General features: G+C 42.6%; 1 protein-coding gene across 4 annotated transcripts; it reads right to left on the reverse strand.

The window, feature by feature from the left end:
• Positions 1–1,010: 1,010 nt before the first annotated feature.
• LOC129861189 (GRIP1-associated protein 1-like) lies at positions 1,011–27,603 on the reverse strand (the record flags this gene model as incomplete). Of its 4 annotated transcripts, none has more annotated exon segments than XM_055932381.1 (22): positions 1,011–1,067; positions 2,634–2,729; positions 5,840–5,917; positions 7,053–7,166; positions 7,272–7,484; positions 7,876–7,971; positions 8,151–8,285; positions 8,724–8,816; positions 13,518–13,595; positions 13,842–13,941; positions 14,073–14,120; positions 14,639–14,670; positions 14,789–14,836; positions 15,574–15,740; positions 20,746–20,794; positions 21,225–21,397; positions 21,550–21,706; positions 21,892–21,999; positions 25,615–25,641; positions 25,794–25,855; positions 26,136–26,202; positions 27,320–27,603. In XM_055932381.1, coding segments are annotated over 22 exon segments (2,040 nt in total), but the record flags the coding sequence as incomplete, so codon positions are not given.
• Between the last annotated feature and the right edge of the window lie 175 nt (positions 27,604–27,778).

The following is a 27,778-nucleotide window of genomic DNA, read 5'->3' on the forward strand; positions in this document are numbered from 1 at the left end:
GAGAGAGAGAGGCAGCGAGGAGAGAGAGAGAGAGCAGCGAGGAGAGAGAGAGAGAGGCAGCGAGGAGAGAGAGAGAGAGGCAGCGAGGAAGAGAGAGAGAGGCAGCGAGGAGAGAGAGAGAGAGAGGCAGCGAGGAGAGAGAGAGAGAGGCAGCGAGGAGAGAGAGAGAGAGGCAGCGAGGAGAGAGAGAGAGAGGCAGCGAGGAGAGAGAGAGAGAGGCAGCGAGGAGAGAGAGAGAGGCAGCGAGGAGAGAGAGAGAGAGGCAGCGAGGAGGAGAGAGAGAGAGGCAGCGAGGAGAGAGAGAGAGAGGCAGCGAGGAGAGAGAGAGAGAGGCAGCGAGGAGAGAGAGAGAGCGGCAGCGAGGAGAGAGAGAGAGAGGCAGCGAGGAGAGAGAGAGAGAGGCAGCGAGGAGAGAGAGAGAGAGGCAGCGAGGAGAGAGAGAGAGAGGCAGCGAGGAGAGAGAGAGAGAGGCAGCGAGGAGAGAGAGAGAGAGGCAGCGAGGAGAGAGAGAGAGAGGCAGCGAGGAGAGAGAGAGAGAGAGGCAGCGAGGAGAGAGAGAGAGAGAGGCAGCGAGGAGAGAGAGAGAGAGAGGCAGCGAGGAGAGAGAGAGAGAGGAGAGAGAGGCAGCGAGGAGAGAGAGAGGAGAGAGAGGCAGCGAGGAGAGAGAGAGAGGAGAGAGAGGCAGCGAGGAGAGAGAGAGAGGAGAGAGAGGCAGCGAGGAGAGAGAGAGAGAGGCAGCGAGGAGAGAGAGAGAGAGGCAGCGAGGAGAGAGAGAGAGAGGCAGCGAGGAGAGAGAGAGAGGCAGCGAGGAGAGAGAGAGAGAGGCAGCGAGGAGAGAGAGAGAGAGGCAGCGAGGAGAGAGAGAGAGAGGCAGCGAGGAGAGAGAGAGAGGCAGCGAGGAGAGAGAGAGAGAGGCAGCGAGGAGAGAGAGAGAGAGGCAGCGAGGAGAGAGAGAGAGAGGCAGCGAGGAGAGAGAGAGAGAGAGGCAGCGAGGAGAGTGTTCCACTTACTGCTGAACTACCTTTCTTCTCCAGGATCCGCTGGCCATCTACCGTGTCTTTAATCTCCTGTACACCACAAAGACAGGGAGAGGCTCTAATGAGAACCATTACATGACCACACAGCCTTATTATACAGCTTTTAAACTCAGCAAAAAAAGAAATGTCCTCTCACTGTCAACTGCGTTTATTTTCAGCAAACATGGGTAAATATTTGTATGAACATAACAAGATTCAACAACAGACAAGTTCCACAGACACGTGATTTAGAAATTGAATAATGTGTCCCTGAACAAAGGGGGGTCAAAATCAAAATGAACAGTTAGTATCTGGTGCGGCCACCGGCTGCATTAAGTACTGCAGCGCATCTCCTCAGATTTGCCAGTTCTTGCTGTGAGATGTTAGCCCACTCATCCACCAAGGCACCTGAAAGTTCCCAGACATTTCTGGGGGGAAATGGCCCTAGCCCTCACCCTCCAATCCAACACGTCCCAGACGTGCTCAATGGGATTGAGATCCGGGCTCTTCGCTGGCCACTGACATTCCTGTCATGCAGGAAATCACGCACAGAACGAGCAGTATGGCTGGTGGCATTGTAATGCTGGAGGGTCACGTCAGGATGAGCCTGCAGGAAGGGTACCACATGAGGGAGGAGGATGTCTTCCCTGTAACGCACAGCGTTGAGATGGCCTGCAATGACAACAAGCTTAGTCCGATGATGCTGTGACACACCGCCCCAGACCACGATGGACCCTCCACCTCCAAATCGATCCCGCTCCAGAGTACAGGCCTCGGTGTAACGCTCATTCCGTCGACGATAAACGCGAAACCGACCATCACCCCTGGCGTGACAAAACCACGACTCGTCAGTGAAGAGCACCTTTTGCCAGTCCTGTCTGGTTCAGTGACGGTGGGTTTGTGTCCGTAGGTGACGTTGTTGCTGGTGATGTCTGGTGAGGACCTGCCTTACAACAGGCCTACAAGCTCTCAGTCCAGCCTCTCTCAGCCTATTGCAGACAGTCTGAGCACTGATGGAGGGATTGTGCGTTCCTGGTGTAACTCGGGCAGTTGTTGTTGCCATCCTGCACCTGTCCCGCAGGTGTGATGTTCGGATGTACCGATCCTGTGCAGCTGTTGTTACACGTGGTCTGCCACTGCGAGGACAAATCAGCTGTCCGTCCTGTCTCCCTGTAGCGCTGTCTTAGGCGTCGCACAGTACTGACATATCAATTTATTGCCTCCTTGCAGCATGCCTATGGCACATTCACGCAGATGAGCAGGGACCCTGGGCATCATTCTTTTTTCAGAGTCAGTAGAAAGGCCTCTTTAGTGTCCTAAGTTTTCATAACTGTGACCTTAATTGCCTACCGTCTGTAAGCTGTTAGTGTCTTAACGACCATTCCACAGGTGCATGTTCAATAATTGTTTAGACCCTTTACAATGAAGATCTGTGAAGTTAGTTGGATTTTTACAAATTATCTTTGAAAGACAGGGTCCTGAAAAAGGGAGGTTTCTTTTTTTGCTGAGTTTGTGTGTACATGTACGGAACATTTCAAACTGTACTTTCCTCTGAAAATTTGATAGAAAAATAACTATAATGGTAGTTTCTACTAACTACAAAAAGGGTTAGTTTACCTGTTTCAGTTTTCCAATGGTTTCAATGTGCACATCCCTTTCCTTCTCTACTTCTGTCAACTGCAGGTTCACACCATCTATTTCAGATGCCTTTCCCTGAATGAGAAACACAAAGAATACGTATTCAGTTTCAGTTACTTTCACAGATCCGATCTGAGAATCACACAATTTGAATCCGTTTCAACATAAGGTTACTAGTCACACCATGCTAATGGAATATCTACAGTGATGACAAGATTAACACAACAGTTCCATTCAGAATTAACTTCATGATACTAACAGGATTTTAATTGAAAAAGTAGGGGTTCAATTTCAAACAAGCATATCACCAAACCTACCTGCCCAATTAGAGTTAGACATAGAAGAGAAACACACTCTATAAGTAACACTTTTAATTGCTAAATAAGTTCAATAAACATCAGGTACTCAGCAGACGAGAATAGCAATGTAAGGAGTCATAGCTTTATCTACCTGAACGAAGTCCACGTACACTTACAGTGAGTATAGTATGTCCCTGGGTCAACTAGTGTTGTCACGATACCAGAATTTTCACTTCGATACTGATAGCAGGTTGAGTATCACGATACTCATTATGATACTCCATGCCACAACAAAGAAAAGGTGTATAACCAAAGTCATAGAATGGCACTTGATACAGAAAGAAACTATGTTCAATCGTTGGGCATCTTTAGGATTCAATGTTATTACATTTGAAAAATTGTACGTCCGGTTTATTTTTTACAGCCATGTATGCATTAATTAATAAATCATACAATCAATATGACTTTGTTTTTACCAATCTAACTACAAAACATAAATGGTAATCATTTATTTGAATGGTACTGTAAATCTCTATTGATAAACTGGGTAAATAACAATATAGCCTAGGTCTATTTAAAATACAGGTGAATGCAAATTATTCAATAGGAGTATGTGCATGCTTTGAGTTATTGAGCTTGTAAAATCTGATTTCATGGGGCTACAGATGGCAAACAATCCCTCCCATTTAGGAGTTATTTTAATGGCAACTGCTAGGACAAAATATTCTATTGTACCGATCAATAACATCTCCATGGAAGAAGCCATCTCTTTTATAAAAGTCTTAAAGTACTGACATCATTCGCGAGCCCGAACGTGGCTGTAGAATGTGTCTTTGTGGCTATGGAATCTAGAGAAAATAGGAAGGGAGACGAGGGATCAGGACCGGATTACCAAACGGGGACATGCTCCGGCCTTCAGCGGGGCCCCAGATAGCATATGATAGCAAAACGTGTAGGATTCCAGGAAATTAGCTTTAAAAAACTTTCAACAAAATGGGTAGAAATGGCATTCTAAAACTGCATGTTTCACAGGGCTGAGCTTGCGTTATGCTGGTTTGCATCGTGCAGTCCTGCCCTATGCAACTGTAGGCCTAATTAAACATGTACTCACAGTCTATATCAGCTATTATGTTGATTGATTCATCCCAGTTAATCATTTTGGATTGAAAAAGTCTAGGCAGTCTACCGTAATTGCTGGACTATTAAGCGCACCTGAAAATAAGCCGCACCCACTGAATTAAAAAAAAAAAAGTATTTTGTACATAAATAAGCCGCACGTGTCTATAAGCCGCAGGTGCCTACCGGTACATTGAAACAAATGAACTTTACACAGCCTTTAAACGAAACACGGCTTGTAACAAAAATAAATAGGCTTTAACGAAACACGTCTTGTAACAAAAATAAATAGGCTTTAACGAAACAGGCTTGTAACATTTTTTATTTTTATTTTTTTAAATAGCAGTAAACAGTAGCCTACCAAGAAAGTCCTTGGTCACTATCTTCCTCCTGTGCACTGAAACCACTGTCATCTCGTATCATCCGGAGGCAAATTCCCCGCTGAGCTTATACTGCCCTCTTCAATACGCAGCAGCTCCACGCTGTCAGGACCCACTGGCAGACTTGACCATAAATCGCTCTTCGCATGCGGCCCGTTTTAGTGAAGGATTTCTCCCCACTTGTCACCCAAGCCTCATTTTCTAGTTCGGGCCATCTGCTTTTCTTTCCTCTGAAAGCTTTTGTTGTCTTTTTGCACTAAGTCAGTTTCTCACGCTGCTGTTTCCAACGTCTTTTAATCGACTCATTAAGGCCAAGCTCCCGTGCAGCAGCTCTATTTACTTTTCAAACAGCCAGATCGATCGCCTTCAAATTGAAAGCTGCATCATATGCATTTCTCCGTGTCTTTGCCATGATGAGGGTGACAAAATGACTACCGTAATCAGAATGATGGAAAGTTTGAGCGCGCTCGATTTACTTCACATTATGTGACGGTGCTCAGGTTTTTGGCGGCATGAATTTGTGAAAGCGGGAAAAATCCATAAATTAGCCGCGTCATTGTATAAAGCGCAAGGTTCATAGCGTGGGAAAAAAAGTAGCGGCTTATAGTCCGGAAATTACGGTAGTCAGTTTGAAGATAAAACTAATTTGATCCCATTCACATTTTCTCAAAAACAAATGGGCTATGAATACATAACGTTACCGCTGCGTTTACCCTGGCCAGAGGGACAGAGTGAATTGTAGGTTAGACCATGCAGCTGCTGTTGCTGTTTGTTTCTTTGCAATACAGCACGTTAGATCACTAGTGTTTAGGCTGCTACATTTATGGAAGAGTTTTTGCTTGTGTCCGTCTGGAGTGGTGTGATCACAATCGCTAAATAAAGACCTGAGGAAAGTGGAGAGCACGCACCTTAAGATTAATGCATTGTTCCATGAACCTGATTGGTCAAGAGCCTGCAGCAGCACTCCAATGTGAAGAACAGAGAAATTGTGCTCGAGTTCAAAACTCCTGAAGCAAATCAGCCTAAAAAAAAACTCACTTTGCCCCTCTAACACTTTGCGTCAATCTATTTATTAAACTAAATCAAAGGTTGATTGAAAAGTGCTGTGGCAATGCATCCTCACCACAGACTTGATACTCTCAATCACGTGAGACATTTAACAGAAGTACCGAGCGTAACAACAATTCTAGTAACAAACCGTTTTTTTTCTCTCCTCTCATATAGAGTAACAAAGTTTCGGTATACCGTGCAACACTAGGGCCAACTGCAGTGAACAAAGCCTACACACACTCCCAGTCAGTATTCCCCTAGGCCCGGAGGAAAGTGTCTGAGTGTGTTGCTGTGTACAACACCCTGCCGTGTCTGAGAAGAGGAAAACAAGGCAAACAACCTTCAGTTGGAGAGAGTATTCTTCCTGCAGCTTCTCCGTGCTCTCCTGGTGCTCCAGACAGCTCTTCTCCATGCTCTCCTAAACACAGAGAGGAACAACACATCACCTAATCATCAGCACACATGTATTTTTAGAATTCTTTAAAAAGGCTAAACTACGACACATATGTAAAGTCATTAATCACAGTAAATGCTAGAAAACAAACAAATCTGAGCAGAAATAAGTAAGAAGCACTACTGACATCTTGTGGTCAGTGTTCCCGTGACGTGACGCCCCGTGGTCAGTGTTCCCGTGACGTGACGCCCCGTGGTCAGTGTTCCCGTGACGTGACGCCCCGTGGTCAGTGTTCCCGTGACCCCCCGTGGTCAGTGTTCCCGTGACCCCCCGTGGTCAGTGTTCCCGTGACGTGACGTCCCGTGGTCAGTGTTCCCGTGACGTGACGCCCCGTGGTCAGTGTTCCCGTGACGTGACGCCCCGTGGTCAGTGTTCCCGTGACGTGACGCCCCGTGGTCAGTGTTCCCGTGACGTGACGCCCCGTGGTCAGTGTTCCCGTGACGTGACGCGCCGTGGTCAGTGTTCCCGTGACGTGACGCCCCGTGGTCAGTGTTCCCGTGACGTCCCGTGGTCAGTGTTCCCGTGACGCCCCGTGGTCAGTGTTCCCGTGACGTGACGCCCCGTGGTCAGTGTTCCCGTGACGTGACGCCCCGTGGTCAGTGTTCCCGTGACGTGACGCCCCGTGGTCAGTGTTCCCGTGACGTGACGCCCCGTGGTCAGTGCTCCCGTGACGTGACGCCCCGTGGTCAGTGTTCCCGTGACGTGACGCCCCGTGGTCAGTGTTCCCGTGACGTGACGCCCCGTGGTCAGTGTTCCCGTGACGTGACGCCCCGTGGTCAGTGTTCCCTTGACATGACGTGCCGTGATCAGTGTTCCCGTGACGTGATGTCCCGTGGTCAGTGTTACAGTGACGCCACTAGGTCAGTGTTCCCGTAACGCCACGTGGTCAGAGTTACCGTGACAGGCATTACTCCGGGCAGTGAAGAGCGCCTCAAACTGCCAGTATTGATCACTCATTAACCTCATCTCCAACAGCATTTTTGTGTGTTCATGTACAAGCTTTAAAGTGTACAACACAGCATAACTACACTACATATTCCAGTAAGTACTGGAATATTCTAGTGAATAAATCAATGTGAAAGTGAAGTTGGTCGTGTACCTCAGCATCTTTGAGTCTGCGTTCGAACCAGCCCTTAGTGTCCTCCATGGACTGGACCTGGGCTTGTAGCTCCTCCACACACTGCTGCAGACCCTCCAGCTCCTTATTGCGAGCCTAGAGGTCAAAGGTCACATTAATACACAAGCAGAGCACCTGCTCATGTTCTCTCCCTTTTCGTTGGCTCTGTGGCCCTGAATCTAAATGTGTCCCCCCCTTCACCTTCTCGTCTCGGAGCTGTGAGCGGATCCCCTCCTCTGTGCGGTTCTTGTCCTCGTGGAGACCCCTCAGCTCCTTCTCGTAGCGCGCCCGCACCCCCAGGACCTCCTTCTCATGCTGCAGACGCACGTCGCTCAGCTCCTCCTTGTGCCGGGACTTCTCTGTGATTATCTCCATGGCCAGTTCATCCAGCATGGCCTTCCGCTTGTCAGCTGTCTGCAGGGGGAGGGAGACAAGGGGATATCTGACATTTATTGTGATGATAGATGAACAATAACATTCACACTCATCCAGCACTGATTAACTCTTTCTTAAACAAACCATGAGTCTTTGACTCATAATCCTGAATTCATATAAATTTGACTCAAAGATAACTCTGTGATAAGTCCAAGACTGGCACATATGCTAATTGAAGCTGTGCTGTCCATTTATGGCCTATGACCCCGTGGGCAGAAGGAGTGGAGCTTGAGAGATTTCAAATCAGCACTCCCACCTTCACTGGCATACAGAAATGCCAATTACTACAGTGCCATGTGTGTACCCCTCAAGCACGCATCTCTGTTCACTGTGTGTGTGTGTGTGTGTGTGTGTGTCACAGATAGCCCACCTTTTTAGCCTCCTCCAGCTCTTGCTGTAATCGGTCTTTCCATTGGTCCAATTCAGTCAGCTGTTCCAACAGTCTGCTGTTGGCACGGTTCACCTCCTACAGAGAGAAAAAGACAGCTAAAGAGAGGATAAAAATACATTTGCAACTCCCATCTTTTTCCTCCTTGACCTACATTAGAAGCACTTTATCAAAGTACTAACCACTGTAAAAGTAAGGTTTATTTCAGTGGTTATCGGAGTATGCATGCATTAGGACAATGTGAGGGTCACACAAACCTGTAGCTGAGAGTTAAGGTCATCTCTCTGTGCCAGGAAGCTCTCCTGCTCTGTCCGTCTCTGCTGCAGCTCAACATTCAGAGCCATGTTTTGGTCACGCAAAAGGTTCATCTCCTGAGTCTTCACTGTCTGAATCTAATGACAACGCCCACCCACTAGTTAGACACACTGAGCTTCACAATGGAACAACATTTGATTATTTATGTTTTACAAAGGTATTTCTAGACTTTGTTTAATGAAACAAAGTGGATCAAATGGGTCAGAAATGGAGAAAGTGAGACATGAAAAGCAGATGAGCAGAAGGTGAACGTCTTCAGATAAAGCTTTGTAGGAAAAACAACAAACCGTTAGTATTATTGTAAGTAGCAGCAATTCATGTCTGAACTATTGAAATAATCACCATCCGTCAGTATGAGAAAAACATCTTTACCTCCCTGACTTTAATCACAACAACTCAACTTGTCATAATAGTGATGCATCATGGGTAATGGCTGGTGAGTGGTGACAGTGGTAGAGTGAATAGTGATGAGGTTCCGTGGGGGTCCTGGCAGGGTGGGGGTCAGAATACTATACCTGTTCCAGAGCGACTAGGTTAGTCCTGAGAGCATCGTTCTCAGTCAGGATACCTTCCACCTGCTCCTGACTCACAGCACTTTGACACGCTATCTGCACCACAGCACCACACACGGGGTAAACACAAGGGGGGGCCACCCAGGACAGCCATGGAGGGAAGAGAGGACAGACGGAGGAAAAAGACAACGAGGTGGCGATTGGCAGCACAACAATATGGAATGAAAGAGAAGGGGAAAAGACGGGTTAGATTAATAGGATGGATCCTCAACGAGGGTTGGCTGAAATTACCAGAAGAGGATCAGTAAGGCACGGACAACAGAATGAAAAACAAGAAGGACTAATGAGGTAAAGAAACAAAGAAAGAACGGTGACAGAAGCCAGATCAGAAAGAGAACATCTGCATGACTTGCCAAAATGGCTTGAAATAAAAAAGTATTTGCATATTGTAAAGAGAAACCAAAAAGATAAGACAACAGCAGACCCAAAATCATTATCTTATTGTTGTCTATTCAAAGCAGCGTTTGAGTTAATTAAGACGTGTGACATCACAGAGGACATACGTGCCAGTCGTGCTGCCAGCCAGGCAGGCAGGGTCCAGTGAAATTCATTGAGAGATCTAGGCCTTATTTAGTGGAAAAACAGACTGGTCCCTAATGAAGTGCACCAGGCTCACTAAGAATCCTCACTGCTCTATTCCAGACAACCTCTTCACACTGAGACTAATCTGTAATTATTTAGGGTGATCCTCGATCTGTCTTTTCATTAACCGTCAATTAAACGTCTCGACTAAGATCATTTGACCGTTTTGGAATACCCATTATAAAATAAGACATATAAACTCAGCAGAAAGAGAAACGTCCTTCACTGTCAACTGCATTTATTTTCAGCAAACTTAACGTGTAAATATTTGTATGAACATAAGATTCAACAACTGAGACATAAACTGAACAAGTTCCACAAACATGTGATTAACAGTAATGGAATAATGTGTCCCTGAATAAAAGGGGGGGGGGGTCAAAATCAAAAGTAACAGTCAGTATCTGGTGTGGCCACCAGCGGCATTAAGTAGTGCAGTGCATCTCCTCAGCGTGGACTGCACCAGATTTGCCAGTTCTTGCTGTGAGATGTTACCCCACTCGTCCACCAAGGCACCTACAAGTTCCTGGACATTTCTGGGGGGAATGGCCCTAGCCTTCACCCTCCGATCCAATAGGTCCCAGACGTGCTCAATAGGATTAAGATCTGGGCTCTTCGCTGGCCATGGCAGAACACTGACATTCCTGTCATGCAGGAAATCACGCACAGAACGAGCAGTATGGCTGGTGGCATTGTAATGCTGGAGGGTCACGTCAGGATGAGCCTGCAGGAAGGGTACCACATGAGGGAGGAGGATGTCTTCCCAGGCCTCGGTGTAACGCTCATTCCTTCGATGATAAACGCGAATCCGACCATCACCCCTGGTGAGACAAAACCATGACTCGTCAGTGAAGAGTACTTTTTGCCAGTCCTGTCTGGTCCAGCGATGGTGGATTTGTGCCCATAGGCCACGTTGTTGCCGGTGATGTCTGGTGAGGACCTGCCTTACAACAGGCCTACAAGCCCTCAGTCCAGCCTCTCTCAGCCTATTGCAGACAGTCTGAGCACTGATGGAGGGATTGTGCGTTCCTGGTGTAACTCGGGCAGTTGTTGTTGCCATCCTGTACCTGTCCCGCACGTGTGATGTTCGGATGTACCGATCCTGTGCAGGTGTTGTTACACGTGGTCTGCCACTGCGAGGACGATCAGCAGCGTCCTGATCGTCCACTGCGAGGACGATCAGCAGCGTCCTGAGATGCCTAAGACAGCGTCCTGTAGCGCTGTCTTAGGCGTCTCTCAGTACGAACATAGCAATTTATTGCCATGGCCACATCTGTAGTCCTCATGCCTCCTTGCAGCATGCCCAAGGCACGTTCACGCGATGAGCAGGGACTCTGGGCATCTTTCTTTTGGTGTTTTTTACCCCAAAAGAAAAACAGTCAGTAGAAAGGCCTCTTTAGTGTCCTAAGTTTTCATAACTGTTACCTTAATTGCCTACCGTCTGTAAGCTGTTAGTGTCTTAACGACCGTTCCACAGGTGCATGTTCATTAATTGTTTATGGTTCATTGAACAAGCATGGGAAACAGTGTTTAAACCCTTTACAATGAAGATCTGTGAAGTTATTTAGATTTTTACAAATTATCTTTGAAAGACAGGGTGCTGAAAAAGGATATTTTTTTGCTGAGTTTAGTTCAACTAAAGTTGAGAGAAAATGTGAATAAGGTTTGCATGTCAGATGCCTTAATTGTTTTGAAACAAATATTTCCATATTACAGGAAATGAAAAAGCTCTACATTATACTACCTACAGTACGGCTATCATACTCTACTTCCACTTACGACCTACAGTACAGTAACAAAGTATTTTGCCCCTTTCTGGTTTTCACTATTTTTGCATTTTTTTATACTGAATGTCAGATGTTCCACCAAAATCTAATATTAGATAAAGCGAACCTGAGTTTACAAATAACAAAAATATATATTTTTATTTAATTAACAAAGTTATGCAACACCCAATTCCCCTGTGTGAAAAAGTAATTGCCCCCTTACGCTTGTTGATCAGTCTCGCACGTCGCTGTGGAGGAATTTTGGCCCACTCTTCCATGCAGAACTGCTTTAACTCAGCGACATTTGTGGGTTTTCATGTATGAACTGGTCGTTTCAAGAAGAGGTCGACTGATGATTTTTCAACGCCGATACCAATTATTGGAGGACCAAAAAAAGCAGATACCGATTAATCTGACGATTTTTATATATATATTTGTAATAATGACAATTACAACAATACTGAATGAACAATGAACACTTTTATTTAACTTAATATAATACATCAAAAATTTAATTTAGTCTCAAATGAATAATGAAACATGTTCAATTTGGTTTAAAGAATGCAAAAACACAGTGTTGGAGAAGAAAATAAAAGTGCAATATGTGCCATTTTAAAAAGCTAACGTTTAAGTTCCGTGCTCAGAACATATGAAAGCTGGTGGTTCCTTTTAACATGAGTCTTCAATATTCCCAGGTAAGAAGTTTTAGGTTGTAGTTATAGAAAGAAATAGTCCTATAATACCATTTGTATTTCATATACCTTTGACTATTGGATGTTCTAATAGGTACTTTAGTATTGCCAGGCTAATCTCGGGAGTTGATAGGCTTGAAGTCATAAACAGCGCTGTGCTTAAAGCACAGCGAAGAGCTGCTGGCAAATGCAGGAAAGTGCTGTTTGAATGAATGCTTACGAGCCTGCTGCTGCCTACCACCACTCAGTCAGACTGCTCTCTCAAATCATAGACTTAATTATAATATAATAACACACAGAAATACGAGCCTTAGGTCATTAATAATGGTCAAATCCGGAAACTATCATTTCGAAAACAAAATGTTTTTTCTTTCAGTGAAATACGGAACCGTTCCGTCTTTTTATCTAACGGGTGGCATCCATAAGTCTAAATATTGCTGTTACATTGCACAACCTTCAATGTTATGTCATAATTATGGAAAAAAGGAAAATTAGTTCGCAATGAGCCAGGCGGCCCAAACTGCTGCATATACCCTGACTCTGCGTGCAATGAACGCAAGAGAAGTGACACAATTTCACCTGGTTAATATTGCCTGCTAACATGAATTTCTTTTAACTTAATATGCAGGTTTAAAAAAATATACTTCTGTGTATTGATTTTATGAAAGGCATTGATGTTTATGTGCTTTTGTTAAATAATCCCCCGTTTGGCAAAGTTGGCTATCTTTGTTAGGAAGAAATGGTCTTCACACAGTTCGCAACGAGCCAGGTGGCCCAAACTGCTGCATATACCCTGACTCTGTTGCACAGAACGCAAGATAAGTGACACAATTTCCCTAGTTAAAAGAAATTCATGTTAGCATGCAATATTAACTAAATATGCAGGTTTAAAAATATATACTTGTGTATTGATTTTAAGAAAGGTGTTGATGTTTATGGTTAGGTACATTGGTGCAACGACAGTGCTTTTTTCACGAATGCGCTTGTTAAATCACCCGTTTGGCGAAGTAGGCTGTGACTCAATGATAAATTAACAGGCACCACATCGATTATATGCAACGCAGGACAAGCTAAATAAACTAGTAATATCATCAACCATATGTAGTTAACTAGTGATTATGTTAAGATTGATCGTTTTTTTTATAAGATAAGTTTAATGCTAGCTAGCACCTTACCTTGGCTCCTTGCTGCACTCGTATAACAGGTAGTCACAGCCTGCCACGCAGTCTCCTCGTGGAGTGCAATGTAATCGGCCATGATTGGTGTCCAAAAATGCAAATTACCGATTTGCCGATTACCTAAAATGTTTCGATTTTTTTTTGCCATTTTCATGTAAGCTTTTTACACAGGGGCATTGGGTGTTGCATAACTTTGTTTATGAAATAATTATGTAATTGTGTTATGTGTTCACTCAGGTTCCTTTTATCTAATATTAGGTTTTGGTTGAAGATCTGATAATTCAGTATTAAAAAAAAATGCAAAAGTTGAGAAAATTAGAAAGGGGGCAAATCCTATTTAACAGCATTAAAAACGATGTAGAGCAAATTACAGTTAATAGGTTTGAGTTTTAACTGATCTCTAACTGGTGTAGAACTAACTAATTCTCCTTGTTTTACCTGATCTCTGACTGGTGTAGAACTGATACTCATTGTATTACCTGATCTCTGAGTGGTGTAGAACTAACTAATGCTCCGTTTTACCTGATCTCTGAGTGTGTGTAGAACTAAGTCATGCTCCTTCTGCCGGCTCTGTAGCTGCTCCTTCATCTCTCCAACACTCTAAAAAAAACACAGGCAGCAAGAGTCAGCTTCAGATTCCTACTAGATTCTGTCACAGGCTGTCAATCATTTTAGGATATGGGTCTAGTGCATACCTACTACAACTCAGAAAACTGTTGTGAAGTTAATAAGGAGTATGTATTGTCATAATACAACAATATGAGTACTTCAGGTACAATACACCAATCATAAACAATATATCGAGATTGATCTCATAACAGGACAGGCAACATGGGGATGTGTGACCTGGTTGGCTGACAGCAGATCTCCCTGTAACTTCTGGATGCGGATTTTCAATGACTTCAGCTCCTCCTCCTTCCTCTGTTGAATCTCATCGATTTTGGTCCTGGTGCAGAAATAATGTATTTTAATCAAATGGCATCTGGCTTTTTTTTTTGTTACATAAAAAAAAGTACCTCCACCTTCAGAAGCTTGGTGAAAGTGAAAAACAAATTGAATCTTTATGCATGCCCTTACCTGCTGTCATTATAAAGGGCTTCTTTTTCACCTTGCGAACGCAGAAAGCTATAATACAAATCATAAAAAGGCAGTGAGAAAACTGCTCCACCATGAAACCCCCCAGTAGAGGAGATATAAGAGAGACTCCCCGAGTGGGCGGCCAGGGCTCTGCCGGTGTGAAAAGAGCCCGTAAGGGGAGATTTGGGCAGACGTCTTTGCAGATACAGCAGATGATAGTGACTGCTGGCAAAACAAGTTGAGGTTCAGTCTCATTACTCCCGACTGCTGACTGTCCACGGAGCAGGTGCCTAGTGTCGCATTGCTATACTGAGCCTGAGACGGCTGCCCAATGATGCCAGAGAAATAGCACTATAACAGGACAAGACCCAGGGGCTTATCATTACTGTCATACTCTGATGTAGTTCATCACAGCTGAGCCAAGGAAACTCAAATACCTTCATCCACATTGGCAAGGAAATACAATCCATCTATCATGAAATTGTCTTTTAATGCTCTTTAAGTTTTACTTTGTGTAGAACAGAAGAAATGCCTTCATAACACTTGCAAGGTAAATAGAATCTTACCTGTCTTGTTTTTTCTTTAATTTATCAGAGAGCTAGAAAGCAACACATGGACCAAATCAGTTTTCCATTACATGTAGGGGCCTAGATGCTAACATACACTACAGCCTGATCTATACAATGAAGAACACATCTGATCTTATAGTTAGTTACCTTTGCTATTTCTTCTTGAAGTTGAGTGATGTCTGCCTGTTTGGATGACTGGAGGAAAGAAATGAAATATCTAAGTACTTAGATGAAGAGACATAGAAATAGCCAACAAATTGTCTGTCCTTAATTGTGCCTAAGGGAAAGTCTGTCCACAGCGTATCGTATTTACACAAACCCACATACACTCAATTAGCCTAGTAAATGGAGGAGGCAGTTAGTGACCATATTTTTTTTAATGTATACTCAGATACAGAGCTGCATATCTTACTGCTTCACTTTGAGGCACTAGGGCAGGTAACATAAAAACTGAAGAAAAAAAACAAATAACAAAACGTATAAATATTCCTTAGCAATTATCACAAAAATCTGAAATTGTTTCTAGGAGAAATGGCCAATTAGTAAAGCATCACCCTGGGTCGTTAGCACCTAACCTAGGGTTGTAGGGTGGGTCATTAGCACCTAACCTAGGGTTGTGGGATGGGTTGCTAGCACCTGACCTAGGGTTGTGGGATGGGTTACTAGCACCTGACCTAGGGTTGTGGGATGGGTTACTAGCACCTGACCTAGGGTTGTGGGATGGGTTACTAGCACCTGACCTAGGGTTGTGGGATGGGTTACTAGCACCTGACCTAGGGTTGTGGGATGGGTTACTAGCACCTGACCTAGGGTTGTGGGATGGGTTACTAGCACCTGACCTAGGGTTGTGGATAGGTCGTTAGCACCTGACCTAGGGTTGTGGATAGGTCGTTAGCACCTGACCTAGGGTTGTAAAATGGGTTATAAATTACCTCTAGTGCATGGAGCTGCTCCTTCAGTAGGCGCTTCTCCTCCACCTCAGTGTGCAGCTGCAGCTCCACCTCTGGCCCAAAGCATTGCGTTATTGGATTTGGACACAGTGCTGACCACCTAAGAGCATCCTGTTTCATAACTAGCCCGGGGGTCCTCACTGCAGGTCCTGCAGGTAGTCCAGCTCAGTCTTAAATCACAGTACCCCAACTCACATGGTCATCACTTTCTGGGCAGGTGGCAAAGTCATAACCCCTGTCTATTTCTACAATGCATCTTCTTAACTGATTTGGAACCTAATATTAACCTTAACCACACTGCTAACCTTATGCCTAACCCTAACCTAGAGGTGAAAGAAACGCACACCTATTTAGGCGAGGTGCTGGCTAGCGGAGTAGAACACTTAAAAAACAAAAAGGAGAGCTGCACACTCTACGAGCTCGGATGCAAAAATATTTATGTCCAACGTTTCGACAGACAAGCTGTCTTCATCAGGGTATAATGACAAACACTGCAGGATGACTCATTTATATAGTGTCAAAAGACACACACAGGCGTCTGTAATCATGGCCAGGTGTGGCCTGATATCATTGGTTAATTCTCATATATTAAAATAGCATACAAAAAACAAATGGATAGTGTACGATCATAGATACAATTTGGCTACATAAGCCTACATACATTTACAATAGCAAAATCACAATAATCACAAGAATGGCTTCAGATCAAAGTCTACGTTGAGACCGAAGGAGCAAGGGTCTTTAAATTAAAGATCCAGGCAGCCTCTCGTTTTAACAATAAATGATCAAGGTCACCCCCTCTCCTAGGGAGGATGACATGTTCGATGCCAATATAACGTAGAGACGAAATCGAGTGGTTTTCTTCCAAAAAGTGGGCCGCAACAGGGTAAGTCCAGTTTTTGCACCTAATGGTGCTACGATACGTACTTTTAATTCGCGCTTTGTTTTACCCACATAATTTTTACCACAAGGACAAGTTATAAGATAAATAACTTGCCTTAGTGGAGCACGTGATAACACCTTTGATTGGGATCTGTTTCCCTGTTTGGGGGTGTTTGAAGGATCTACATTTATAAGAGCCATTACATTTGTAGTCTCCATCCAGTAGGGGTGCAAATAGACGCTGTGCAGGGATATCTTGGGGTGGTAAATCAGAGCTTACCAGTTGATCTCTGAGGTTTCTGCCCCGCGAGAATACGACCAAGGGAAGATCCGAAAACACATTACAGATACTATCATCGGATCTTAGAATGTGCCAATGTTTGTGAACGATTCCCTTAATTTGTTCAGAGCACTTTGAATAGCAGGTAGTTAGAACGCAAGAATGCTTCTTTCTGTTTTGTTTTGAATTTTCTCAATGGCAGTATTAAATCTGACCATATTTGTACCCCCTCTCCTTGAATTTTCTTTGAGTGTTAGCCATATTTCTGTCGAAATCTGATTGTTTTTTACAAATTATTTTGATTCGACAGAATTGGCTGTAGGGCAAACTGTTTTTCAAGGGAAGTGGGTGACAACTATCAGCCCTCAACAAACTGTTACGATCAGTAGGTTTCCTGTAAAGATCAGTGTATAGAACATTACACAAGATCAGAAGATCAAGAAAACTGATTTGACGTGTATCAGATTGCATAGTAAATCTCAGATGCTCAGAACAGGAGTTAAGAAAAGCATGGAACACCTGGAGCTGTTTTGCATCACCCCTCCACAGAACAAAAATATCATCAATATACCGTTTCCAAATAATGATTTTAGGCAAGAAAACATTTTTGAGAGGATTGAAAATAGACTGTTTCTCCATGTAACCCATATACAAATTAGCATAGTTAGGAGCCATGGGGGATCCCATAGCAGTACCCATCGTCTGAATAAAGAAATCATTTAGAAACATGAAGTAGTTGTGTGTGAGTACAATTTCAGCCAATGTTATAATGCATTCACTGGAAGGTAGTTCATTAGGGTCACATTGCAGAAGAAAATGTTCCATAGCATCAATACCGCCATCGTGTGGAAAATTTGTGAATAACGACTCAACATCAAAAGTAACTAACAAAGTATTATCAGGGAGAATATCAAGAGATTCAATAATAGAGATCATACTGCTGGTGTCCTTTACAAAAGAGGGGCGCTGTTCTGCGAGTGGTCTAAGAAATAAATAACTGCATCAATGACCGCTACAATAGGGCGCCCTGGAGGTTTTGTAATATTCTTGTGTAATTTCGGCAAAGTATAAAAAATGGCAATTTTAGTGTGTTGAAAAGCCAAAAAGTTGTGTTCTTTTTTGGTTATCTGACCAGAACTTAAATAACCATCTAGGACAGTAAAGATCGTGTTCTGAAATTGGGCAGTGGGGTCACTTCTGAGTTTCTTGTAAAAGGTTAACAACACTGCTAACCTTGTGCCTAACCCTAACCACACTGCTAACTTTATGCCTAACCCTAACCACACTGCTAACTTTATGCCTAACCTTAACCACACTGCTAACTTTATGCCTAACCCTAACCACACTGCTAACTTTATGCCTAACCCTAACCACACTGCTAACTTTATGCCTAACCCTAACCACACTGCTAACTTTATGCCTAACCCTAACCACACTGCTAACTTTATGCCTAACCCTAACCACACTGCTAACTTTATGCCTAACCCTAACCACACTGCTAACCTTGTGCCTAACCACACTGCTAACCTTGTGCCTAACCACACTGCTAACCTTGTGCCTAACCACACTGCTAACCTTGTGCCTAACCACACTGCTAACCTTGTGCCTAACCACACTGCTAACCTTGTGCCTAACCACACTGCTAACCTTGTGCCTAACCACACTGCTAACTTTATGCCTAACCCTAACCACACTGCTAACTTTATGCCTAACCCTAACCACACTGCTAACCTTGTGCCTAACCACACTGCTAACCTTGTGCCTAACCACACTGCTAACCTTGTGCCTAACCACACTGCTAACCTTGTGCCTAACCACACTGCTAACCTTGTGCCTAACCACACTGCTAACCTTGTGCCTAACCACACTGCTAACCTTGTGCCTAACCACACTGCTAACTTTATGCCTAACCCTAACCACACTGCTAACTTTATGCCTAACCCTAACCACACTGCTAACTTTATGCCTAACCCTAACCACACTGCTAACTTTATGCCTAACCCTAACCACACTGCTAACCTTGTGCCTAACCACACTGCTAACCTTGTGCCTAACCACACTGCTAACCTTGTGCCTAACCACACTGCTAACTTTATGCCTAACCCTAACCACACAGCTAACCTTGTGCCTAACCACACTGCTAACCTTGTGCCTAACCCTAACCACACTGCTAACTTTATACCTAACCTTAACCACACTGCTAACTTTATGCCTAACCTTAACCACACTGCTAACTTTATGCCTAACCCTAACCACACTGCTAACATTGTGCCTAACCCTAAACACACTTCTAACATTGTGCCTAACCCTAAATTAAGATAAAAAAGTGAATTTTGTTTTCAAACATTTTTACAATTTATCCAGTTTAGACTTTGCCACTTGCCCATCTAGTGGGAACCCAGTCACACACTCCTGACTGGGCTCTGACATGCTGTAAACAAAAGCTAGATGCCTGCTGGACACATGCCCCACAGAGCCTGCATTGGGGAACAGTGAACTGGACTATGTCCTATCAGATTGGAAGGAAACCAGCAGTTAAATTATTTAAGCAACATTTGGTGCTGGGTAGAGGTCGACCGATTAATCAGAATAATTAGGGCTGATTTCAAGTTTTCATAACAATTGGTAATTGGCATGTTTGGACGCCGATTATGGCCGATTACATTGCAATCCACGAGGAGCATTAAACTTATCTTATTATAAACAATCTTCACATAATCACTAGTTAACTATAAACTTATCTTATTATAAACAATCTTCACATAATCACTAGTTAACTACACATGGTTGATGATATTACTAGTTTAACTAGCTTGTCCTGCGTTGCATATAATCAATGTGGTGCCTGAAATTGTGTCACTTCTCTTGCGTTCAGTGTAAGCAGAGTCTGGGTATATGCAGCAGTTTGGGCCACCTGGCTCGTTGAGAACTGCGTGAAGACCATTTCTTCCTAACAAAGACCGTAATTCATTTGCCAGAATTTTATATAATTATGACATAACATTGAAGGTTGTGCAATGTAACAGCAATATTTAGACTTATGGATGCCACCCGTTCGAAAAAAGACGGAACGGTTCCGTATTTCACTGAAAGAAAAAACGTTTTGTTTCGAAATGATAGTTTCCGGATTTGACCATATTAATGACCTAAGGCTCGTATTTCTGTGTGTTTATTATATTATAATTAAGTCTATGATTTGATATTTGATAGAGCAGTCTGGCAGTGGTGGTAGGCAGCAGCAGGCTCGTAAGCATTCACTCAAACAGCACTTTACTCCATTTGCCAGCAGCTTTTCGCAATGCTTCAAGCACAGCGTTGTTTATGACTTCAAGACTATCAACTCCCGAGATTAGCCTGGCAATACTAAAGTACCTATTAGAACATCCAATAGTCAAAGGTATATGAAATACAAATGGTATTATAGGACTATTTCTTTCTATAACTACAACCTAAAACTTCTTACCTGGGAATATTGAAGACTCATGTTAAAAGGAACCACCAGCTTTCATATGTTCTCATGTTCTGAGCAAGGAACTTAAACGTTAGCTTTTTAACATGGCACATATTGCACTTTTACTTTCTTCTCCAACACTGTGTTTTTGCATTCTTTAAACCAAATCGAACATGTTTCATTATTTATTTGACACTAAATTGATTTCATTTATGTATTATATTAAGTTAAAATAAAAGTGTTCATTGTTCATTCAGTATTGTTGTAATTGTCATTATTACAAATATATATATCTTTTTATTTTATCGGTATCGGCTTTTTTTGGTCCTCCAATAATCGGTATCCGTATTGAAAAATCATAATCGGTCGACCTCTAGTGCTGGGAGTCAACATTGTTAACAAAGATGTCAATTAATTAAGTCAATCACTCTTGTAAAGTATCACAACAACCAAGGGGGAAAGATTCAACTTTATTATTGCTCTACTAGGCTTTACAGACTATTTCTGAAGATATATTCTCCATAAGAAAGACTCAACTCACCGCTTAGCTCAGTCACTCGCTGTTCCAGTTTGGCACACTTTGCCTCCGCCTGAAAAAAAACAAAAGGAAATTAATTTAAGGACAACTCAACACAATGCCATACTGTATCCATAATTCAAAACCGTAATCTAAATATGGGGTCGTTTGTCAAATAATCTTGTAATTAAATAACAAATAAACATAAAACCAAACTCCATGTATAATGCAAAGGCTTGATCTAAATAGGGGCTGATTCATGTGTTGAAATACGCCAGTTTGCGTTCCATACTGTAACGGATTAATATGATGTGGAAACATACAGGTACATCATAATGGACAAAATAAACAGAGCCTTTTGTATGTTGAATAGAGCAACCAGCTCAATAATGAACAACACTAACCGGTGTGTACATTTATGTATGCCTGATACAACAGTGGAAGTAAATCTGAGGTTATTTTCAAAATGGCAGTTCCTTTGAAAAATGTGTTTATGATGTCACCTGTTCCAGTCTGTCATTGGTTCTGGCTGCAGAGTCCTCCCTGCTCTCACTGACGTCAGAGTGCAACCGGACACCGTTGGTGTCAGCCGGGCCGTCTGTCTCTGAGGTTTTGGTTTCACTGACCTCCGCTCCCCTCGGGCTCTTTATCTCACTCGCATGGCGCTCCTGAAGGGCTGAGGGGAAAACACAGTGTTGTAAATAGGGTTAGTAGAGGTTTTTTTTTATTTTTTTTACTGATGATGTGTTGCCATTACCAGATACATCTCATCTAAGAAATGCCTTTGAAAATGTTGATTTTCTACAACGATAACCAACATAAGCAAACCCGTCATCTTTTTCTGAAGGGCAGCGTTCTCTGCCTGGAGACGCAATAACTCTCCATCCACAGAGATGGAGATGGGACCGGAGGATTCAGCCTGCAGCCCCTTGCAATCCTTTAGCTCTTTGATTTCATGCTGTAGCTCCTCTATCTGAGTACATAACTAAACAGGGGAATGCAATAAATGTAAAATATTTCTGTAATATAATCATGAAATGTGATCAGGAAGGTGGGGCCTTTATGTTATACAAGCTAGACATAGGATAGGCCTAAATCACATCTTAATTTACTAGGACATTCCCCTCTTCTGAACCATTGGCATGTGCGGGAGCAGGGGACATCCAGTACCTTGGACAGCTCCTGCATCAGGGTGCTGTTTTGCAGTCTGAAGTCGTCCTCTTGGCTGTGCAGCTTGCCTTGCAGCATCTCGTTCTCGCTGAGTAAGGCATCCACCTCCTGAGCGCACACACCAGACAATCAACCAATCCATGTAAACAGAAAGTAGGCACTCACACAGGAGGACGACTTTATCATCCCCACATTTCTAGATTGTTGTCGTGTTTTTTGTGAGAGTACTCAATATACTTTGCTGATTAGAAAGAATGGTGAAAAATAAGTTGGAGGACATTGCTCTACTTCGATATCATACTTTGATACATTTCCAAATTATCTAAAATACTCTGGGGAAAGGTTAAATATGCATATTTAAACAACAGAGGGGGCTGTTGACTGCATTAATATAACATGAATTATAAAATCAGGCCCATATACGTCATATACCTATGCTACAGTCACTGAAAATGTGGAAGAACCTAATGAGTAAATGTAAGAAATTAAGTTAACAGACAAAAGGAGTGTGTCCTATGTTCTCTACCTGTACTTGGGAATAATCTCTTTGACTTCATTGAGGTAGTCTCTCTATCCATTAAGTTTTACTTGTCACATGCACAAGTAGAGTGATATGCTTAACTTGCAAGCCCTACCCAACAGCGCAGTATTCAATATAAAAAAACGAATAGAACTAAAGAAATTAAACAAAAGAGAGCAAGAGATATATATATATATATATATATATATATAGGGTTAGTGCCAGTACCAACTTTAAAATGTGCAGGTATTACAGGATTTTTTTGAGGAAGATACAGTATGTGCATGTGGGCAGGAATTAGCAGAAAGTGACTGGTAGTAGGATAAATAATTATAATAATAGTAAACAGTATGGCAGCAGCATAAAGACGTCCGCATGTTTCCCATCTCAAAAAGTTAACGCATATATTATGACATTTTGTGATGTTTTTGGTCTTCGGCAAGGTTTTTTCCCAGCTGTTCGTGCACACGTAATTATTTCTCGAGCCAAACCGAAGTCAGTAGCCGAAGTCTATGCCCCTTCATCGGTGATTGGTCAAAAGTCGGGATTCTTCAATGAAGTGTTTGTTATCATTCAACGAGAGATTAATGGTTTTCATACTCATTCTTTTTTTCACCAAACAACATCTTAGTTAGATGTCACATTGCGCGACTAAGACCACCTCGACAAAAAACTAACTTTAAAATGTAACTTTTATTTAAGTAGGCAAGTCAGTTAAGAACAAATTCTTATTTACAATGACGGCCTACTGGGGAACAGCGGGTTAACTGCCTTGTTCAGGAGCAGAACAACAGATTTACTTTGTCAGCTCGGGGATTCGATCCACTTTTCCTCGTTTTTGAAGTGAAGGTCTTTAAAGGAGACGTGAGCACACACGTCCGGATGGCCAACGGCTAAGCGTCAGCCAAACCGAAGCATGCAGAAGACTTAAGTGTTGGGTGGGTTTGTGCATGGTGGTGAGCGTGTAACATTGTCAGTGTAGGCGTGATAGGTGGACATACATGTAAACAATGCTGAAAGTGACTGGTAGGAGAAATATAAATAATTTTCAAAATCAAAAACACATTCTATTGGTTACATGCGCCGAATACAGATGTAGATTTTACCATGAAATGTTTACTTACGAGCCCACTCCCAACAATGCAGAGTTAAAAAGTAAGAAAAATAGTAACACAATGAAATAACAATAACGAAGTTATATACAAGGAGTACCAGTACGAATTAAATGTGCCGGGGTACGAGGTAATTGAGGTAACACAGTATGTACATGTAGGTAAGGGTAAAAGTAACTAGGCAATCAGGACATACAGTTGAAGTCAGAAGTTTACATACACCTTAGCAAAATACATTTAAACTCAGTTTTTCACAATTCCTGACATTTAGTAAAAATCCCCTGTTTTAGGTCAGTTAGGATCACCACTTTGTTTTAAGAATGTGAAATGTCAGAATAATAGTAGAGAGAATGATTTATTTCAGCTTTTATTTATATCATCACATTCCCTGTGGGTCAGAAGTTCACATACACTCAATTACTATTTGGTAGCATTGCCTTTAAATTGTTTAACTTGGGTCATATGTTTTGGGTAGCCTTCCACAAGATTCCCACAATAAGTTGGGTGAATTTTAGCCCATTCCTCCTGACAGAGCTGGTGTAACCGAGTCAGGTTTGTAGGCCTCCTTGCTCGCACACGCTTTTTCAGTTCTGCCCACAAATGTTCTATAGGATTGAGGTCAGGGCTTTGTGATGGCCACTCCAATAGCTTGACTTTGTTGTCCTTAAGCCATTTTGCCACAACTTGGAAGTATGCTTGGGGTCATTGTCCATTTAGAAGACCCATTTGCGACCAAGCTTTAACTTCCTGACAGATGTCGAGATGTTGCTTCAATATATCCACATAATTTTCCTCCGTCATGATACCTTCTATTTTGTGAAGGGCACCTGTCCCTCCTGCAGCAAAGCACCCCCACAACATGCTGCCACTCTTGTGCTTCACGGTTGGGATCGTGTTCTTCGGCTTGCAAGTGTCCCCTTTTTCCTCCAAACATAACGATGGTCATTATGGCCAAAAAGTTATATTTTTGTTACATCAGACCAGAGGACATTTCTCCAAAAAGTACAATCTTTGTCCCCATGTGCAGTTGCAAACCGTAGTCTGGCTTTTTATGGCGGTTTTGCCGCAGTGGCTTCTTCCTTGCTGAGCGGCCTTTCAGGTTATGTCATTAGAGGACTCATTTTAATGTGGATGTAGAGACTTTTGTACCTGTTTCCTCCAGCATCTTCACAAGGTCCTTTGCTGTTGTTCTGGGATTGATTTGCACTTTTCGCACCAAAGACCGTTCATCTCTAGGAGACAGAATGCATCTCCTTCCTGAGCGGTATGATGGCTGCGTGGTCCCATGGTGTTTATACTTGCGTACTATTGTTTGTACATATGGACGTGGTACCTTCACGTGTTTGGAAATTGCTCCCAGGGATGAACCAGACTTGTGGAGGGTACAATTTTTTTTCCTGAGGTCTTGGCTGATTTCATTTGATTTTCCCATGATGTCAAGCAAAGAGGCACTGAGTTTGAAGGTAGGCCTTGAAATACATCCACAGGTACACCTCCAATAGGCTAATTGACATAATTTTAGTCAATCAGAAGTTTCTAAAGCCATGACATCATTTTCTAGAATTGTCCAAGCTGTTTAAAGGCACAGTAAACTTCTGACCCACTGGAATTGTGATACAGTGAAATATAAGTTAAATAATCTGTCTGTAAACAATTGTTGGAAAAATTACTTGTGTCATGCAAAGTAGATGTCCTAACCGACTTGCCAAAATTGTAGTTTGTTAACAAGAAATTTGTGGAGTGGTTGAAAAACTAGTTTTAATGACTCCAACATAAGTGTATGTAAAATTCCAACTTCAACTGTATAATAAACAGAGTAGCAGAAGCATATGTTAAAAGTGAGAAAGTATGTGTGGGTGTCGGAGTGTCAATGTAGTATGTGTGATTGTGTGGCTAGAGTCTAGTGAGTGCACCTCGAGCCAGTGCAAAAAAAAAAATACAATAAAAAAGTATATGATAATATATACACATGTAAACAGGAGTAATAGCTATTATGGCATATAACATGTATAGCAAGCTCATGTTCATACTATCTGGTCATGATCATTTTAGACAGCTTTGAAATATGTTTATAGGATGCAAGTAACCCACCTGAGCTTTCTTGCTTTTATTCAGAGCCTGAAGATAAAACAAAAAGCTAATCAGAATAGAATCACAAACAAAGGTACATTTTATTCTGTCTCAAACATGATGCCTTGAGTTTCAGTGCATTGAACTCCACAGCCATATTATCACGGTTTTAATCAAAATGTAGAAAAAGCTTGCTATACCTTCTGTGCTTTGATGTAATCCTTCTCCAAGGTCACAGTCTTCAGACGAACAGAATTCAGCTCTGGAATTAAAATCAACACTAAAATATTGAATATCCCCAGAGCCTAGTATTTTCTTTTCAATCACTGAGACATAACTAACCCATTTTGAAGTTAGATAAAGTGCATCACATGGGTTACTACACACATCACACACTTGCATTAAGAGGGAGACTAAATCTGAAGTCCATCCTGGAGTTGCATTGCAATGTTCTTTTCATTTTAGCAGTAAATATTGATCCCAGTTCAAGGGCACCAACTGAGCTCCATAACATATTTATATTACGAGCTGCTGCTCCTTACCAGTTGTGTTCTTCCGCAGGTCATCAGAAAGTTGGTAGTTCTGTGTCCTCAGCTCTAAAAGCTGAGCCTGGAAAACAACAAAAAGGTTATAGAAGGAGGGGATGACATTACCAAAACACGTAAAAGCCTTTGACCAGTTAGCCTTGTCAGAGCTAGAACGGCACATAGGCTTCTGCCCCATATCTTGTTTCTGTAGGGTGAGGCAGCCTAATGTACAAGTATACCCCCTGGACAGGACGCTAGTCTGTAGCAGGGCCTTACCCCCAGTCCATCTTCTTAATTTTGAGTGCCAAGCAGAGAGGCATCAGGTCCCATGTTTTGAGTCTTTGGTAAGGGACACTAATCACAAGGTCACGGAGTTGGTTTAAGCCTGTATAAAGGGTCAATTTAATTAAACATTAAAACATCTGACTGTACACATAATCTGATTCAGGTGACTTCAGATGAACAAGCAATGCATTATCTAGGCTAGCTAGCTATGGGCACTATCTGGTTTGGAAAACTGAACACACCCATTAAAATAAACAGTGAATGGCGTCCAGTCCCTAAAACCTGCGAGCAGGCATTAGGCTAACGTTGAATGACCAAACCCGTGACCCATAATAAGTCTTGGAAAGCTATCAGCTACGCGAGATTAACTAGCTAGTTAACGTTATAGTTTTCACCGAATGTATTTATAAAAGTTGTAACAAAAACAGCACACAACTATCAGACACGGATGTTTGAAATCAATAGCTAACAGGAAGATAACTTTGCCATTAATAAGATATTGTCAAGAAGATTAATGAAGACCAGAGTATGTCATTTCAAGCTAACTAGCTAGCCTAGCCATTTAAGCTAGTTAACGGTTAACTCGCAAACCAGCTAACGTTGGTTATTTGAACATAAAGCAAACTATTGGGATTACCACATTCGCATGTTTGTATAGAATACTAAAACGATATGACCAACTGCCTGTTGCTTTTGGAATAGCAATGACTGCTGACACTATCAACATAGCTAGCCACATCCCTGGGTTGCAATGTTGGCCTAGCTAGTAAGGGAAGTTACCACGCATGCTTTACCGTTCTGTAATTTAGCTCTGGACAGGTTGACAGAAAATCCAATTTTCATAAAATACTCTGAAGGTGACAACAAATTTGAAACAACGGGCATTAAAAATGGACAGCTGTCAACCTAGCTACCTGCATCCGATGGAACTCCTCCTCTGACAGTGCCTGCGCCATCTTCACTCAAGCAGCTAGGAAGGACTCTGCTATTAGCAGAGGTCCTGTGTGATAGAAGTGCCCGTGGGAATAGGCTTTACTTTCATGCCATTCTGCATATCCTTATGGAAAACACGACGTAGTTGTATATAGAAATGTAAATGTATCGGACGCCTTGGCTTTTAGATGAGGGAGTGCACTATCACCATTTTCCCTAATCTAAACATTACTCCATAGCTGGGTATTGTCGTTGCAATAATCACACCTGTCCGGTAGTTGGAGTCCTGGGAGTCCAGATCCATAACGCCATTTTATAAACTGGGTGGTTTGAGCCCTGAATTCTGATTGGCTGAAAGCCATGGCCGTATAACTGGGTATGACAAACATTTAGTTTTACTGCTCTAATTAAGTTGGTAACCAGTTTATAATAGCAATAAG

The sequence above is a fragment of the Salvelinus fontinalis genome, chromosome 8 (assembly GCF_029448725.1).
Source record: "Salvelinus fontinalis isolate EN_2023a chromosome 8, ASM2944872v1, whole genome shotgun sequence".
In the NCBI taxonomy this organism is placed as follows: domain Eukaryota; kingdom Metazoa; phylum Chordata; class Actinopteri; order Salmoniformes; family Salmonidae; genus Salvelinus; species Salvelinus fontinalis.